The sequence below is a fragment of the Leptonychotes weddellii genome, chromosome 9, assembly GCF_054177405.1.
Source record: "Leptonychotes weddellii isolate Sample4059 chromosome 9, ASM5417740v2, whole genome shotgun sequence".
Taxonomy (NCBI): domain Eukaryota; kingdom Metazoa; phylum Chordata; class Mammalia; order Carnivora; family Phocidae; genus Leptonychotes; species Leptonychotes weddellii.
In genome coordinates, this window is record NC_138377.1 from 107,093,148 (window position 1) to 107,111,079 (window position 17,932).

General features: G+C 35.9%; 2 protein-coding genes, 1 long non-coding RNA gene and 1 other non-coding gene across 6 annotated transcripts in view; all 4 read left to right on the forward strand.

Annotated features, from left to right (window-relative positions):
- Positions 1-536, forward strand: part of SNURF (SNRPN upstream open reading frame) — a 16,358-nt gene extending 15,822 nt beyond the window's left edge. For both annotated transcript variants that reach the window (XM_006729436.3, XM_031023865.2), the window contains exon 4: positions 478-536. The gene's annotated coding sequence lies outside the window, so the exon portion shown is untranslated. The remainder of the gene's footprint in view (positions 1-477) is intronic.
- The window catches only part of SNRPN (small nuclear ribonucleoprotein polypeptide N), a 16,882-nt gene extending 393 nt beyond the window's left edge, over positions 1-16,489 (forward strand). The window contains exons 1-8 of one of the 2 annotated variants that reach the window (XM_081831495.1): positions 5,737-5,880; positions 7,096-7,247; positions 9,116-9,227; positions 9,654-9,806; positions 10,243-10,381; positions 10,749-10,874; positions 10,983-15,702; positions 16,341-16,489. In XM_081831495.1, coding sequence (XP_081687621.1) covers positions 5,878-5,880; positions 7,096-7,247; positions 9,116-9,227; positions 9,654-9,806; positions 10,243-10,381; positions 10,749-10,874; positions 10,983-11,020 — 723 coding nt within the window. In that variant the 5' untranslated portion in view covers positions 5,737-5,877 and the 3' untranslated portion in view covers positions 11,021-15,702; positions 16,341-16,489. Of the gene's footprint in view, positions 1-5,736; positions 5,881-7,095; positions 7,248-9,115; positions 9,228-9,653; positions 9,807-10,242; positions 10,382-10,748; positions 10,875-10,982; positions 15,703-16,340 lie in introns of those variants that run through there. The other variant, XM_081831496.1, reaches the window with a different exon arrangement.
- LOC115939458 (uncharacterized) overlaps positions 1-17,932 on the forward strand; it is a 185,639-nt gene that overhangs the window by 95,942 nt on the left and 71,765 nt on the right. The window lies entirely within an intron of this gene.
- On the forward strand, positions 15,239-15,311 carry LOC115939477 (small nucleolar RNA SNORD107). Its single transcript, XR_004074281.1, has one exon. It is a non-coding gene; the product is annotated as a small nucleolar RNA SNORD107 (small nucleolar RNA).

Below are 17,932 nucleotides of genomic sequence, written 5' to 3' on the forward strand. Positions count from 1 at the left end.
TTCCAATTAATATTATATAAACATACTACATTATAAATGGATGCTGAATATCCTGCTAATGAATGTTTTGTAATTACCTTTTGTGAGAAACTTCATCTTTTTCCTGGTAGTTTCAATAAAGCTTCAGTGAACTGCCAAGCATAACATATTAGATAGGATCATTTACTCAGATATGAAGATGTGAAAATAAACTGAATCAGAAATATTAGCTTAGGTACATTTTCTAAATTATATTTCAAAGTATTAGTCTCCATTACCCTGAATAAATAATGGGAAAAAAATGGAATGCCAGTTACGATACACTTTTACCTGCATTGGTTGTTTTAATTACGTATCATTTGTGCCTACTGAATTATAAATACACATCACATTCATAACCAAATAAGCTAAATAATTTTCCATGCATATTTACTAATTATTGCTTTTTTTGTTTTGTCTTTTTTCACTTTTTTGTTTTCAACAACGTATTTGAATCAGCTGACAATGTATCAATGTATTTGATTCAGCTGACAATGTAATAAAAATATTACCCATGATTTTTTCAATGTGATGTAGATTTATTTACAGTCTGTCTTTTAATGTTTTATGTGACCTTTTTTAAATTTTAATATTTGAATGCCTGTAATGCAAAGGGTTTAATATACTTTTTAGAAACTAGGAGACAGGAGCCTATTGATGAGTTTTGTTCTAGATTTTCTTTATTTCTGTTTTGGTGTATTACCTCTCAACTCACATTAATTAGGCCTGTTTATAGCCACTATTTTGAGTTTTAAATTAAAAGATACAAAACAGATTTTCTGAGAATTCTCCCCTGCTGCATCCTTTATTCAGCATTCTCCAGTAATTACCTGGAGCTGATTGCAGGGCAGTGGCATTGATTTCAGACAGTGGAATCTGATCCTTGCCCCCAGCTGTTCCCCAGAGTAAGGCCATTTTTAAATGATTAAGTGAGAAAAGCAGATTTTTTTTTTTTAACCAGGAGTTTTTTGGCTCTTTAGTGTAGTTCATATACTCTTGTAAGTTCCTAAGTATAATTATTTACTTATTTACCTGGGGCTTATGATCAAGAGTCACATGCTCTACCAACTGAGCCAGCCAAGCACCCATATAATATTTAAGTCATACATTATGATCTTCATATAGGATCATCTGGTTTTCTGATACTATTTTTTATTTTAGTTTCAAGGGCTAGTTAAACAGCACTTGGTACTAGGATTATTTTAGAGCAGGGGTTAGTAAAGTATCTGACCCACTCACTTTTCCTAAAGAAAATTTTATTGGCACACAGCCATGTCCTTTCGTTTGTGTATGGTCTGTGGCTGTATTTGTCACTACAGCAGCAGATTGGAGTAGTTGTGACAGATTGAATGGCAGGTAAAGCTTGAAATATATCTTCTTCCTTAAAAGAAAGTTCTCTGGCATCTTTCTTAGAGAATCACATTTGAAGATGAAAACACCAAGTTGGGACAGTGGGGGACTGGTGATACTATAGAAGTTGGTGAAGAGAAAGGGGTTATAAAGGAAGTTATATGAAAGTGAACATTACAGGGTAGGGGACCAGATAAATTTCTGGGATAAGGGTCAAGTCTAAGAATCATGTCTAAAGAATAAATGTAGATGGGTAGTTTTTAAAGACATTTTAACAATTGGTATGTTTCCTTTTTTACAATAAAAATCTAAAGCTTCCAAGTGATAGACAAGAAAAATGGGAAGTTAAACCAAAGATTTTAAAACCCATGTTTCAGCCACAGCATAAGGTTGAATTTTCTTTCATTTTCCCCATTTGCTTTTTTTAAGTTGGAATCATGCTTTTAAATGAATTTATTTTGTATTTATTTCACTTAAATGTATATCACTGTTTCCTCATTTTATTAGTCATCATAATGATAATTATTCTAATGAATAAATGATAGTTTATTCATGATTTACTTTTCCTTGTACTTGTTTTTTTCTAGTTTGCTATGCTTTTATAAATTCTATATTTAAAAGATATATTTGGTATCTTAAATTTATTAGGATAAGGATCCAATTGTGGACTGTAGGGTATACACATTAGTATGACTCTTAAATGTTTTGTTATATTGCTTTCTGACAGCATCATAAGCATTGTTTGCCATCAAGAATAATTACTACTAGTGTTAGTTTCTCAGTACCATCTTTGTGTGTCTTTTTCTTTGATAAATAAACAGTTCCAAAAATGGAAAATTGTTTTTTTTTGTGTGTGTGTGTGTGTGGTTTTAATTGGCATTGCTTTGTGGATGAATACTTTTTTCCATTTATTGTGTTTTCTCCTTTTACTTGTTAAACTTTTTTGCACATTTTCTGTGAAGGGTGTGATATTTTACCAGATTTGAGTGAGCACTAATGCATTACCATTATTATATGATTTCTCATTTGTTGTATGTATCTTGGACAAGTTTGACCATCTTATCTTTTCACTTAAATTTTTATAAAGTTTAATCATTTGAAAGTCCAGACTTTCCAAAAGTTTAAGAACTTCTTTTGTGAGGAATCTCAGGATGTTTGAGTCAGGGGGCCATTTATTTGCTTATGCTTCTTGATGTAAGGAGATTTATCATAACTGCTAATTCATCAGTTGTGCTCTTACGCTCTTCTTCATGAAGCATGTTGATGTCATTTGCTATGGAGATAAATTTGATCAATCTCCAAAGTGAAACATCCTTTCCCTTATAAGGATTCATGATTATGGTGTACTAAATTTAGGAATAAGAGATAACTTTCTAAATCTTAGGTCCTATTTGTTAAGGAGAGTCTTTCCTTAACCACTTCAGTCAACCCCTATTCTGAGTTGTGAGTAAAATGTATATCTCTTATTTATATAGAATATTTTATATTATATTACACGTCTGTGTTCCCAGTTCTTTAGGTCTCCTGTTCTTTAGGTTATGACTCACATCTGCAGGTACATTTTTATACTTGATAACTGGTTAACAACATCTAGTAGATGTGGAAGGGGTTTATAAACTCAGCAGGTTAGGTGATGGACAGAAACAGGACTGCGACTGGCCTTTCCTTTTTACTCTTCCACTATACAAAGGAAATGTTTGGATTTGTTGGTTTCTTTAAGTTAAACTAGGAATTAAGCCTGATAGTTATGTGTTCACTGAAATGCCAGTTGAGACAGAACATTTAAACTGAAGCTGATAGGGAAATCTGTACTCGAATCTTTTTGGCATCTGAAGGTAAAATTTTGTTTCTGAATTTTAAATTTTTATTGGAAAGGTGACTGACTACAAATTCACTGTAAATGCACATTTGATGCTGGGTTCCATTACATCCTTACATAAGAAACTTCTCAGTGATTACATTTTTTTTTCCCTTAAATGAACTCTTGAAATCTAGCCCTACTGTTTTTTTCTTTTGTTCTAATAATCATGGTCTTGCATTGCAGTGTCTGGTAGTACGTCTCCATTGTTGATGGTAGAGGGTGTGTACTCCAGTAATAGTGTCTTGTTGAATGGTTAGCATTCTTTTTGTTTTTATTTTTTTTCACTAATGGCGATATAAAAAGTAATGTTACAAACTTTGTACATTATGTGAAGGTCTTGACATTTTACATTTTAAAAACAGCTTTTTTGATTTATAGTTTATATACCATAAAATGCACCTAATTTTTTCATAAATATACTGACTTTTGCAACCATTGTCAGGTACTTTAAGGATGCTGCATTACCAAAGTAAGATCCTTCATGCTCATTTACATACATTCCCTGTTTCCACTCCCAACTTCAGGTTACCATTTAATTTACTTTCTGTTTCTATGTGTATTTTTTCTATTTCTGTAGATAATTTACTTTCTGTTAACAATGGATTGCCGAAGACTTTATATCTTCATAGATACAATATTATAAAAATTGCTAAAAAATGAAAATTGCTACTTTAAAAATAAACAAGTGTAGGATTTAGACAGCTTCATAAGTAATCCTGTCAGGATTAAGAACATCTATATTATAGGCCTTAAACTACTCATATGTCGGCTAATTGAATTCAAATAAAAAAAAAACTACATTTATTTGGGGAGGGTTGGGTACATTAGTCTGCTGATTTGAATAGATCTTTTGAGATCTTTACATGTCAGTTTTATGCAAAACATTAATTCATGTACACATATTGGATGCTACAAAAGGGGGGTTATCCCTGATGTCATTGTATCTTTAAAGACGTAAATTAGGTAGATGGGAGAAGAAACAAGTGTATAGATATTATAGTCAGTTAAGATAAATGCTGGATGGGCTCCTGGGTGGCTCAGTCTGTTGAGCATCTGACTTTGGTTCAGCCCCACATCAGGCTCCCTGCTCAGTGGGGAGTCTGATTTTCCCTTTGCCCTACTCCCATCCGCCTGCTTGTGCGATCTCTCTCTCTCAAATAAGTAATTTTTTTTAAAAAAAGATGAATGTTAGAGAAATATGGACAGTGTTGAGGATATAGGTAGATTGTCTTTCAGAAAAAAGACACAAATGGTGCATGGCAATTTGCATTTGGAGAAAAAAGGTTAAGAGATATTCTGAGTAATGATGAATTTATTTTTTTAGACGATCTGATACTCCAAATTCTCATAAAATGCATTTAACAGCCATCAGATTTTTATAATTATGGGGCAACATCTACATCTTGCCACCCTTAACTGAATTATTTCTTTCATACTATTCTGTTTCCTTCTTATTTAGTATCCTGTAGTTCCACACGGAAAACTGTATCCTCAAAACATTCTTTTACAATATTGTTTTGATGTTACAGTTCACACCCACAATTTAAATGATTTTATTTTCACATCCTGAAATAAATAATTCATAATTTACTTAACCAGTGTACATTGCTGTTTGAAAAGCGTTTCTGTTGAAAACAGAGAGCAATTTTAATGTCTGTATTGTTAAAAGTAAAATTATATCAGATTTTGTTTATGATATGGGGCTACATTTATGCATAAAGCCAAATTCCCATTCAAGTCTAATTTGTGTGTTTACTTTTCAAATAAGTATAATTAGTAGCTTGAGACCCTTTTCCAGTTTTGACTATATTTGGTTTCCAGACTCAAGAACATTTTCATTAGTATATTGGGAAAAATAACACTGTTGTAATAATGCATGTTTTTTTTGATTGCTAAGAAAGTTGCCCATATATCCATATAAACAAGTATCAGTTGTATCCTATTTTAATGTAGGAAGTCATAAGCAGGTACATGATAATGCATTTGGTTCTTGGTAAAGAAAGATAATCTAGCATTATTTTGAAATGCTTTTGGCAGGGTTGAGGAGTCAGGGGAGATTGAGGTTGAAAACATTTAGGTGGTTTAACTAGGAAGCAAAAGTTTTAACCTACCTCAGGACAGTAATTCAGATGGCTAAACATAAGGATATCAAAATGTTGAAATTGCAATGAAACGGTGTTGACTTGGGACCAGAGAATGAAGCACTACCTAAAATAAGAATGGAAAGAAAAAAGATCAGTTTTTGGAATGGAAAATAAAAGCAATTTTTGAAACATTTAAAAATTTCTGCATAAAGCAAAAATTTAATAAACTTTGTCAATTTTAAGTGCATAAAATGGGGGAATTAAGGTGAGGGAATAGTGAAATTTGGTGTTCACTTGGTGGGTATAAGAACATGGGAAGTCTTTTGAACATGTCTGTTAAAATGATTTTCATAAAAAATTGTCTGCCTGTTTTTAAACATGGTAGATTGCAGTGCAGCTAGATCATGCTTTCCTCTGCAGGCTCCATCTACTGTTTGAAGCTTCTGCCCCAAGCTTGCATTGTTTATAGGAGAACCTGCGTCATACCTTTATCTGTAGCCTTCCCTTAGGTCTTAAGGATCCTGAAACCTTACTGTGGACATTGGATTTGGTGGAACAGCAACCATGGTAAGATGTATATTAAGACAGAAGGGTGAAAAGCTACTGGAAGGGCCTAATATAATGGTTTACCAGAGTGTGGGGTGTCTTTGGGTTCTTAATGTTAGAAATAAGGAATCAATCTTTAGAGATGGTATCTCATTGTATGATGTATCAGCTGAAGGAGAGCTATGTCTGTTGTTCTACTGTAGTGATTAAATGGTTAAAAATATCTTAAGAGGGATCTTATATGTGAGAAAATACAGAAGAGAATTTTCATTTTGATTTACAATAGTAAGGGACAATCTAGTAGATGGAAGACTCAGGTTATAATAGACATAAAGTCTACATTAAAAATGGAGGGGTTTAGCAATTCACGGCATGAGAAGTATACAATAATAAACAGTCTGTAGAGATAAAATATACTACTCGGTTTTGTGGTTCTGTTAAAGTTTAAATGACTTACAGCATGTATTCCCAACAGGAAAGATACCTCAAAGCAGCAAAAATTGATTTGGAGAAGTGGAAGGAATATTAGATTTTACAATAGCTTGTGGTCTTCCTGAGGACTACAGTATATAAATAGAGATACAGATTTATCAACATATTAAACTTTCAGTGGAGTGGGTGATTTAGGATAAAAATATTTTTAAAAGGTGACTTAGTAGGATAAATGAAACTGAAGAAAGTTTGAGAAACACCGATCCAAGTTCTGAATGGGAGGGGATGTGGGGTGTGATATAACTAGGATAAAGGTCTTTGGGGAACTAAATAGTAGTTTGTATTTGCATTGGGTTGATGGGAATTGGAGAGTTTCTGATGGAGGTAGGAATTTCCCACTGTTTGGGTATGTGTCTAGGGGAAAAGAAATAGGCCATGGGGTCGAGTGTTCTAAAAGATGGTGGGATTTGGGATTAAAATTGGGAAAGGAGAGGAATTAGAATGATAGAATACTAACATGAAACTAGGTTTGTGAATCTGTTGGGGAAGAAATACAGTTAGGGAAATACAGTTAGGATGATGGGAAACTGCATAGGGAGACATTCTGAGAAGTAGAGGGTTTCACAGAGGAGTATAGTAGTCCTGGGCCTAAATTTGGTCCAGCATCTTGAGACTGAAGGGATTTTTGGAGAAAACATGTGAAGGAAGATGTGTTAAGGAAACCAAGCTTGGATTGATGCAGAAATAGGGAAGACATGGTGGAGAGACAAGCTGATGGGTGACAACTTTTCTTACTCCTTTCAGACTGTGGGAAAGAGCAGCAAGATGCTGCAGCACATCGACTATAGAATGAGATGTATCTTGCAAGATGGCCGAATCTTCATTGGCACCTTTAAGGCTTTTGACAAGCATATGAACTTGATCCTCTGTGATTGTGATGAATTCAGAAAGATCAAGTAAGACCACTTTGGGTTTGGACAGTGAGAGACAGAGGGAGAGGGTAATAGGAGTAAGGGATGATAGAGGATAACTGATAAGGAGGGAGGGAAAATGTGGCAGGGCTAATCTGTTGTCTAACCTAAACCATCACTGAATTGGATCAGAGTCTCCCCGTCTTAAAGTCAGTGTATTTACACTACTGTTTTAAGTTTGCAAACATACTCATGAACTTAATTTGGAAAGAACTTACAGTATGAGCAGAGTATCAAGTTATATTTATTTAAAAAGTTATGAAATGTTATTGATAGGTTAGGTTTTGTAGCATTTCTTCAGACTGAAGGAATTGTAAGAATAACAATTTGTTCTTAATGGTTGAGGAGTTAGGATATTAGAATACGCCAGGCTAGTTTTAACATTTGTTCTGCTAGCCTCTTTGCATGGTCCTTGTTTTGTCTAAATCATCATGTGCAGTGTTGATTTGGTGTCCATTCTTAACCCTCTTTGCTTATTGTATTTGTGATTTGCCCATTTCATTTCTTCAGGAATAACCTTTATGTTTGTGCCTTACCACATGAGGCTACCCAGTTTATACCTGTGACCAGGGAGCTTCCTTTCTCAGGGAACTGTTGACCATCTGCAATAAGATCACAGAAATTGGTGGATTTTAGTGGCATCCTACTTCCACCCAGTTGACTTATCATTCAGAGCAGTTGAGTTGGTGCTTGTAATATCATCTCTGGACATTCAAGATGGCTTTGTTTCAGGCTTTTATCATGGGGCAGAACTTGAGAGGCATCACCCTGGATTCTTGGCTTGATTTACTTTATTTCCACAGTCAGTGATAAACTGTACAGATGTTTAATTTGCCTACTTCACATAGGTTTTATTAAATACGAAGAAAAAGGCGATGCTCAGCACCAGTTGTCTGCTCTACTCTTAAGTCTATTCCTCTCAGGCAAAAAACATTCCTCATCTTTCCCTTTTCATGTATTCACAGTCTCCTCCCCTCACACCAAGTAGGATTATTTCAGATATTCAGATATTCAGATTATTTTTTTTGTGAGTGTAAATAATCCAGAATTTTTCCCTAAAATACAAGAATCCCTATGATAGTGAAAATTCTAAAGGTATTTGAGAGTTTTAGGCATACTAATTTGTTTCACTTTTCTCACTAAGTTATAGGGATAATTTCACATGCATAATGCTTTAAGCTGCACATTATTCTCTGATAATACTTAGTGAGGATTGTTGAATGGCACTGTCAGTTGCTTTTACCTGTATTATGTAGTATATGCCTCATGAATGTATGATTTTTGCTGCTGACAGTTGTGACTCTACACAAGGTTTCTCTTCTCTTTTTTTTAATTTGTTTTTAATTCCCCATGGTTATATAATAAGTGGTAAGGCCAGAAATGCATAGGCATCTCTTACTCAAAGCCTTATTTTTTTCTTTATCATTTGGTATGACATCATTGCCTGTTACTGTTACTATTTTAGCTGTCTGTCATCCAGATTTACTTAAAAAAATAATTTTAAAAAACTTAACTTCCCATGTAAACATGAAAACACATTTCAGTTTACTTGTCTTAAAAGTTTTAGCCACATAATTTGCATCTCTGTTTAACAAAGAAGAAATTAATCTTGCTGAAATATAACACTGAGGAACATTCTGGAAAATTTTGATAGGAAAAGGGCTTTACCATTTACCCTTATATGTCAGTGAGTCTAGTGTTTTTGTATTTTGTCTTTGTTTTGTCATAACTTAGCATGAATATCTTCCATCAATTATTGTCTTCCATCAGTTATTGTCTTAGTTGATATCTAACTGTAAATTTTAGTGAGTGATCGCTAACTTATCTTAACAAAGTTTACTTTTGATTTATAGGCCAAAGAATGCGAAGCAGCCAGAGCGTGAAGAAAAGCGGGTTTTGGGTCTGGTGTTACTACGTGGGGAGAACTTGGTTTCCATGACTGTGGAAGGACCACCCCCCAAAGATGTAAGGAAGCTGTAGGGTAGGACAGAATAGTAATGTGGAAGACATCACATTATTTGAGATGTTTGCTAAATGAGGGTACAAAGAGGCACAATAATAGTACACATTTGTCAAGTAAAATGTGCCCAGCACTTAATGTCAGTGCTGACTTGTCCATATTTGGTGATTAAGGACTTTATGATGTATTATTCTATGTGCTGGGGACTACCTAGAGAAGGGTGGGAGTGGTTATTTATATTTCCTCAAAATTTGACATATGTACATTTAATCTGTTGAATGCCTCCTTGGCGTACTTGTCTATTCCTTTGAATATAGAATTAATACAAGCTAGGTGGTGTGGGAAGATAGTGGGAAGAGTGATCTTTTAGGAATAAGACTATTCATAACGTTGGTAAGTCATTTGATTTCAAATAATTTTTCTTGTTTCAGACTGGCATTGCTCGGGTACCACTTGCTGGAGCTGCAGGAGGTCCTGGGGTTGGCAGGGCAGCTGGCAGAGGAGTGCCAGCTGGTGTTCCAATTCCCCAAGCTCCTGCTGGATTAGCAGGCCCTGTCCGAGGGGTTGGGGGGCCATCCCAACAGGTGAGGAACTAGAAGGTTTTATATTACCGAGAGAAAGTGCCTAGAGGCTGAATAGGTTTAAAAGCCTGAGTGCACATCCTGTGCTCTGTAAGCAGCATGTTACAGAGGGTGCTGAAAGACAAATACACATTAGGAGGGGAAAGGATTAGAGCCATCGTGATAAGAGGAACTCACCACTATTGGTGAGTAAGGAGAAATACAGATGGGTAAACCAGAGTTGAGAAAATGTGAAAGGACTTAATAGGTTAAAAAAGGGAATGTAGGGTTTTAGGAGGATGTATTAGTGTGCCAAGATTTTAAAATGAAAATAATGGGAGAAATACAAAATTGCTGTAATTATTTCATATTTAATAGGCTGTGGTATCCACCAATTGTTTTGTGTTTGAACAAGGAGAGGATGTGCCTTACCTTGACCGTATCTGACCGTCCTTCTCAGGTAATGACTCCACAGGGAAGAGGCACTGTAGCGGCTGCTGCAGTTGCTGCCACTGCCAGCATTGCTGGAGCCCCGACTCAGTACCCACCAGGACGGGGGACCCCACCCACTCCCGTGGGCCGAGCAACACCACCTCCCGGTAAGGAAATTACAGAGAAGTCAGAGAATTTGGTGCATGTATATATATATAGTTATGTGAAAAAATACTTTTATCTGGAGGAAGTGAGGACTAAAAATACTCTTTAAGAAGACACTGAACTAAGGAACAGCCTAAGTACCTAACTAGTTGCTTAGATTATGTTTCCCACTTTTAAACAGTAGTTTTTAATGAAAAGCTGTGGACTCTATTGTTGGGGATGGCTTACATGGTAATGGTCCAGGAAAAAATGTTCGACTCTCTACTTAGTGTCTGGGCCCATTTCTTTAAATATTATCTTGTATTTTATTCTGTCATCTTAGCTGAGCTTATTTATGAGGACTTTCTCTCTGCCGTTTTTCTTCTCTAGGCATTATGGCTCCTCCACCTGGTATGAGACCACCCATGGGCCCACCAATTGGGCTTCCCCCTGCTCGAGGGACGCCAATAGGCATGCCCCCTCCAGGAATGAGACCCCCTCCACCAGGAATTAGAGGTGAGTGGCTACACTTTTGTGCAGTGGTGCCAGCTGGGCCCCTTAATACTTACGTGATGTTTTTCTAATGGTCCCATGGAATTTTGCTTTTTTTTTTTTCCCCCCCAGGTCCACCTCCCCCAGGAATGCGTCCACCAAGACCCTAGGATACTGTTGATCCTTCCTAAGTCACTTTTTTCCCTGCAATGTGTCTTGTGAAATTGTGTAGAGTGTTTGTGAGCTATTGTTTCCTCCTTGCTGCATTAATATTAGCTAATAAATGCACAGAGCAATTAAACTGCGAGGTACTGTTGTATGTTGTACATTTTTTTGCCTGTTGATTTTATTGAGATCAAAGTGAAGACTGGGATTTTTCTGGTCTTGAAGTTATTATGGACTAGGTGAATTCTGATAAGCAATGCATTTAAATAATTTTCTCTTTAATTCTTAAGATAAAATGGTTGTGATACCTGATTAAGCTTCCTAATTTTCAGTTTGTGCATTGAGTGGTATCAGTCCATAACCTTAACACAAAAGAAAACCCTTAACCAGGAGGTTAAGTGGCTAAGCTAAGCCTCACATATGGCATCTTCCTCTTTCATACATACCTGAAGGGAAGAAAGGATGGGATGAAAGGTCTTGTAAGGCCACCTATGGAAGGAAACTGTGGTACTGAATCAGACTTTGCTCATTAAATCAAAGCATTTGGGATTGGAGATACTTCTTTTCATGGAAGATTATCTCAGTTGATGAGCTTCTACAGTGCCCTTGTGACTTGTGTGATCAGAATAGATGATATGATCCTGGAATAATCATCACTACCTACCAGTAAGTATTTCCTTATAAATTTTTAAATTAATGGAAGAACCTGGGTACTGGGAGCCAGGGAGATTTTATATTTGGGTAAGTTGTGTTACTTAAAATACAGATAACTTATACCCTAAAATGTAGTTGATACTCTTGAGTACAAATTATCCAGTTGCATCACTTAGTGATGTACTGAAAGTGTTTAGAGGAGTGGACAATCTCTTCCAGATGCCCAAATATCTAGGTCCAGTTTGAATTGGTTATGCAATAGTGATGAACTCACTTTTAAAAGGAAGAGGGAAGAGTTTTTTTAGATTTCACTGCTAAGCTTTCAACTGGGCAATCAATCAATATTTATTGATTGAAAGAGTAGTTTATAAAATAGGAGTTAAAATTGGTTTTAACTCCTTAGTGACTTCAGACTGGTAGATTGTGCCGCCTTCTTTGATTTTACCAAATAAAGGTTGTGTGTATATCACCATTTCCATCTTGTATTTTTTATTTTTAATTTTTAAAAAGATTTTATTTTTAAATAATCTCTATATCCAAAGTAGAGCTCCATATCACAGCCCTGAGACTAAGAGTCATATGCTCTACTGAGTAAGCCAGCTAGGTACCCCTTCAATTTCCATCTTTTAAAGCATGACCTTTCAACTAATAGTCTCCCAAGGAAAAGGGACCCTCAAAATTACTGCAGTTGTTGTCACCAAATTTATATGGTCTCTCCCAAAGTAGTATCTAGTCTTGATGGCCACTATCAGGAAGGGAACATAAAGTAGCCAGGTCCTCCTTGGTTTAGTTGGTTTGTATAAGAGAGATGTGATACTTATTTTAGAGATTGTGAATGTTACAATGGAACTTCTTGGTTACTAGAGCCCTAGGCAAAGTACTTTATCAGGATCTTTGAAGGCAAAGCATTTCTGTTAAGATAAAATTGACTCTGATATATATGACTTAGAACTTCTGCTCTAAATTGTGTGGGTGGTATGCAAAGAGCCTTGTTTTATATGCAGTTGGCTCTCTGGCCCTACTTTTGAATAATTTATGGTACTTTTTCCTGTTTTGAAAGGAAAACTTTCCTACTTGCATAGATCTGCTAATGTGGATGGTTCTTAGATTTTGGCATGAGTGATTGTGCATCATTTTTTTTTAAGATTTTATGTATTTATTTGAGAGAGAGAGACATCGAGAGAGGGAACATAAGCAGTGGGAATGGGAGAGGGAGAAGTAGGCTTCCCACTGAGCAGGGGGCCTGATGCTGGGCTTGATCCCAGAACCCTGGGATCATGACCTGAGCCGAAGGTGTAACAACTGAGCCACCCAGGCACCCCAATTGTGCATCATATTCAAAGAAAACCTGTTCTCTCATATTTCCTTAAGTAAAGTTGAATGCCACTTTCGCATGTGACAAGAACTCTAGATTTTGCAAGATGCTTACTTCTAATGGGTGTTTTGATTTGGTGGTAATATTCTCTGCCTAGAACTTCCTTGAATTGTTTGATAACCTTGATTGTGGGAACATATATTGAAAAAATACTTGGCACAGATACTCCTATAATTGGATGTGGTGTGTAAGTTGAATGTGGATCTTTTGTTATAGATTGCTAGATAGAAGCTTCTACAGAGTTCCATTGTGAACACATAATAACATAAGAGTTTTCAAACATTCATGGCAGTAAATACTTTTCCCTTAGGATTTTTCCCATTCTGCATTCACATGAGTTACACGTTATATCTAAAGCACAGTTGGGCAATGACATCTTGATTTCCTGGTCATATTTATTAACAGTAACTTCATGAATATGTACACATTGCACACCAGTATAGGTTTCTCATTCTGGTTCACATAACAGTTTCAAATAGAATTCTGGGATTTAATAGTTATGTTACCTTAAATCTTTATGGTTTTGAGTTTTTTGTGGTATTTTGTGTTTATATGATCTGATAGGTAAACTGGGACTTAGTATAAAAGTGTGTAAAAAGTGATGTAGCTTCCTGCCTTCATAAACTCATTACTCTTCAATCATGTAAAATTTTAGAAGTCCTGTAATTTTTCAGCTTTATCAATATGTAATTGATAAATAATGTATAATTTTAAGATGTGTTACATGATGATTTACTGTACATCTATATTGTGAAAAGATTACTACAACAAGGTTAGTTAACACTCCAGCACCTTATATAGTTACCTTTTTTTTTTTTGTGGTGAGAACATTTAAGATTTACTCTTGGCAAATTTCAAATATTATAATACAATACTGTTAACTGTAATCACCATGCTGTATATTAGATCCCTTGAACTTAACTCATCTTATAATTAAAAGTCTATACCCTTTGGAAGAATGAAGGGGGGGAAATTGGAGGGGGAGATGAACCATGAGAGACGATGGACTCTGAAAAACAAACTGAGGGTTCTAGAGGGGAGAGGGGTGGGAGAATGGGTTAGCCTGGTGGTGATGGGTATTAAAGAGGGCACGCACTGCATGGAGCACTGGGTGTTATACGCAAACAATGAATCATGGAACACTACATAAGAAACTAATGATGTAATGTATAGTGATTAACATAGCATAATAAAAAAAAAAGTCTATACCCTTTGATAAGCATCTCCCCATTTTCCATACCCCGTCAGCGCAAGGCAACCACCATTATAGTCTGTTTCAGTGAGTTTAACTTTTTCATGATTCCCATGCAGGTGATACCAGAAGTCTTTTTCTTTTCTTTCTTTCTTTTTTGGTGTGCAGCAAAGCAAGGTGGTTGTTTTTTTTTTTTTTAATTTAATTTAATTTTATTTTATTATGTTATGTTAGTCACCATACAATACATCATTAGTTTTTGATGTAGTGATCCAAGATGCATTGTTTTTGTATAACACCCAGTGCAAGGTTTATTGAGTGATAGCAAAGTGATAGTACAAAGCTCCCAAGGAGGGAGGGAACCCAAGGGGGTTGCCCAAAAGTCTTGTAATTTTTGTAAACTGAACTGATGTTTTATTTCTTGTAGGTCTTAACTTGTAGTAAAATAATAATGTAGTAGAAAGTAACTTATGGAATTATGTGATAATAGTAATGCTTGTCTAGAATTTTCATAATCTGATTTCAGAGATAAGGAAAACAATTTATTGTGTTTATTTCCAATAAAACTTAATTGATTTCAGCAAGTAGTCAGTTACAGCCTCTGAGATTATATGAAGTTTTCAAATACATGTTATCCAGTTGATAATACATTGCCAAATTCTTACTCATCTTTGCATTCTAGTTCCCTTGGGACTGGCCATTCATATAATAAAGCTCAATATTTGAATTATAGTAAATAAGTAAAGCAAGATATTTTATAATTTTTGTTGTGTTGCAATTTTTTTAGTCTTATGAAGGTCTTTTTTGCCCACATAGTTGATGACTATGAAAGGAGGAGAGAATTTGACAATTCAATTTTCTGACATGTCATTGTGGATCCCACCCAGTAGTATCGCAAGGAAGCTGAAAACGGTGTTAGCTGCATTTAGGACAAACATAAATCACTCCAGGTAAAATAACCTTGTAAAGAAAAGTAATAGTGTATTATAGAGGCCTTGGCTAGGTTCATGATGACAAAGGACCTTGTCTGAACATAATGATTTCAAAATTTGAGCTTAAATGACACTCTGAAATCCAGTCAATGTGCCTCAATAGACTTTTCGGGGAACATTATTTTCAACAGAAAATTTGGCTTACTGTGAAAACTTTGAATACTTAGAAATGGCAGGTGTAGCCATATACATTGCCAAGTCTTCTTTTTTAAATTTTCAAAAGATATTCTGAGCTCATTATTTTTCCCTTTTTTTTTTTTTAAAACATATATGCTGTTGAAAGCAAAAAAGGAAACTCCTCCTTAGATCCCAGAAGGCACACACATATGCTGAGACGGAAGTAAGGACATGTAAAAGGAGACAACTACCTCTTTGATCAAACATTGAATGCCAGAGTTGGAGGTGTCTGATGATGTCCAGGGAAGAGGGGAACTAATATTTGTGGAACATGTATTATGAAATACAGTGAGTATGGTAAGTGTCTTTACATGGACACCATTGGTGTTTGAGGACAATTTTTTGGTTTTGTATTTCTTCAGTTGTCTGCAGTGATCAATGGGCATAGAACCTATCACAGAGTAGATGTTTAAGAAATGTGTCAGCATTGCTAATTTTTCTAAATGTTAGGGTGCAAGTTTTTAGATTTTCTTTAAGATTTTGTTCATTTATTTGTCAGAGAGAGAGAGAGAGCAAGAGAGAACACAAGCAGGGGAATGACAGAGGCAGAGGGAGAAGCAGGCTTCCCGCCGAGCAGGGAGCCCGATGCGGGGCTTGATCCCAGGACCCTGGGATCATGACCTGAGCCGAAGGCAGACGCCTAACCGTCTGAGCCACCCAGGTGCCCCACAGATTTTTAGATTTATTATAGTTCCTCCCATGTAGTGGAATGTCTGATTAGAATCTATGCCTATCTAATAATCTAGTTCTACACTCTTAACATGGAAGTGGTCAGCTCTTCCTAAATAGGAGCCAGTGAGAACTATTTGGTGTTTATCTGTACTTGTTGTAGTGAAGCTAGGTACCTTGTTATGAAGTTTACAATGTGTTTGTGGGGATACCTTTTAGTCATTTTTGGTCAAAAAGTAGAAATAAAGTTCTGTTGGATTTTACAGGGGTGAGAGGATCTCTTGCTTAAGTGAGATGATGAAGGCTCAATAAGAGAGCAGTATTTGAAATCCAGTTCCAAGGATGTGTTTGTTCTAGATGTGAATGTTGATTAACGGCTTCAGGTATTAACGCAGCAAGTCCATCTCTGCCAAAAGTGAGTAGACCATGAAGGGGAGCAACTGGGTGTTGGCTACAGTATACCTCATTCAACTTCTCAGATAATAGTTGAGGAAACCTCAAGGGACTTTCTGTGTACTAAAAGGGATGTGCCGTTTGGGCCCTGGTATCTTCTGGTGGCAAGGATGCAGACTGGAAGAAATTGTCCCAGTTTTTCTTCTGCATTCAATATCACCTCAGTTTTGCTCCAGAATCCATGTTGTTAACTCATGTTTTTTGCCTATAATTTAGGAAGTTCTAATGTGGAATAGAAATAGTAGGAGAAGACTTGACTGGGTTAATTTTCTTTGGTGAGCAAAATTAATCTTAAAAAGTAGATGACATAGCCAAGATTCAATGAAAAGCCTCATAGATCAGCCAGATGTTTGATGATTTTGAATCATTTGTCTTAGATTTACAGTTGATGAGAACACAGTGACCCAGAGAGGTTAGATATATGTACATCTGAAATCATGGGGGTTTCTGTTCCCATATTTTTAAATTTAAATTCAATAAGACAACCTAAGGTACATCATTAGTTTCAGATGTAGAGTTCAGTAATTTCATCAGTTCCATATATAACACCTAGTGCTCATCACATCACATGCTCTCCTTAATGCCCATAACCCCATCCCCCCGCCCACATCCCCTCCAGCAACTCCCAGTTTGTTTCCTGTAGTTAATTACCTATGAGTCTCTCATGGTTTTTCTCCTTCTTTGATAACTTCCCATTCAGTTTCCCTCCCTTCCCCTATGATCCTCTGCACTGTTCCTTATATTTCACATATGAGTGAAACCAAATGATAATGGTCTTTCTGTGATTGACTTATTTCACTCAGCATAGTACCCTCCAATTCCATCCACATCGATGTAAGTGGTAATATCTGTTCCCATATTATATAAAATTTATTTTTACCCCTATATAGTTTCTTTTTTTCCCTTTATTTTAAAAAAAGTTTTATTTAGGGGTGCCTGGGTGGCTCAGTCATTAAGCACCCTGCCTTCGGCTCAGGTCAAAATCCCAGGGTCCTGGGATTGAACCCCACATCAGTCTCCCTGCTCAGCAGGAAGCATGGTTATCCATCTCTCACTCCCCCTGCTTGTATTCCCTCTCTCGCTATGTCTCTCTCTGTCAAATAAATAAATAAAATCTTAAAATTTTTATTTAAATTATATTTGGTTAACATATAGTGTAATACTAGATTCCAGGATACAATATTGTGATTCAACACTTCCATACAATACCTGGTGCATCACAAGTGCACCCATCCCCCCCACCTCCCCTTATTTGTGCTATTATTAACAGAAAGAAAGTTAAAAAGTACAGTTCCTGATAGGAGTAATTTATTGTGTATTAGGAGATCTATATTAGGAAAAGTAGTGTCTGCTCTATTCTTTCCATGATAATTTGGATTATATTACCATATCACTTTGGTTCTTT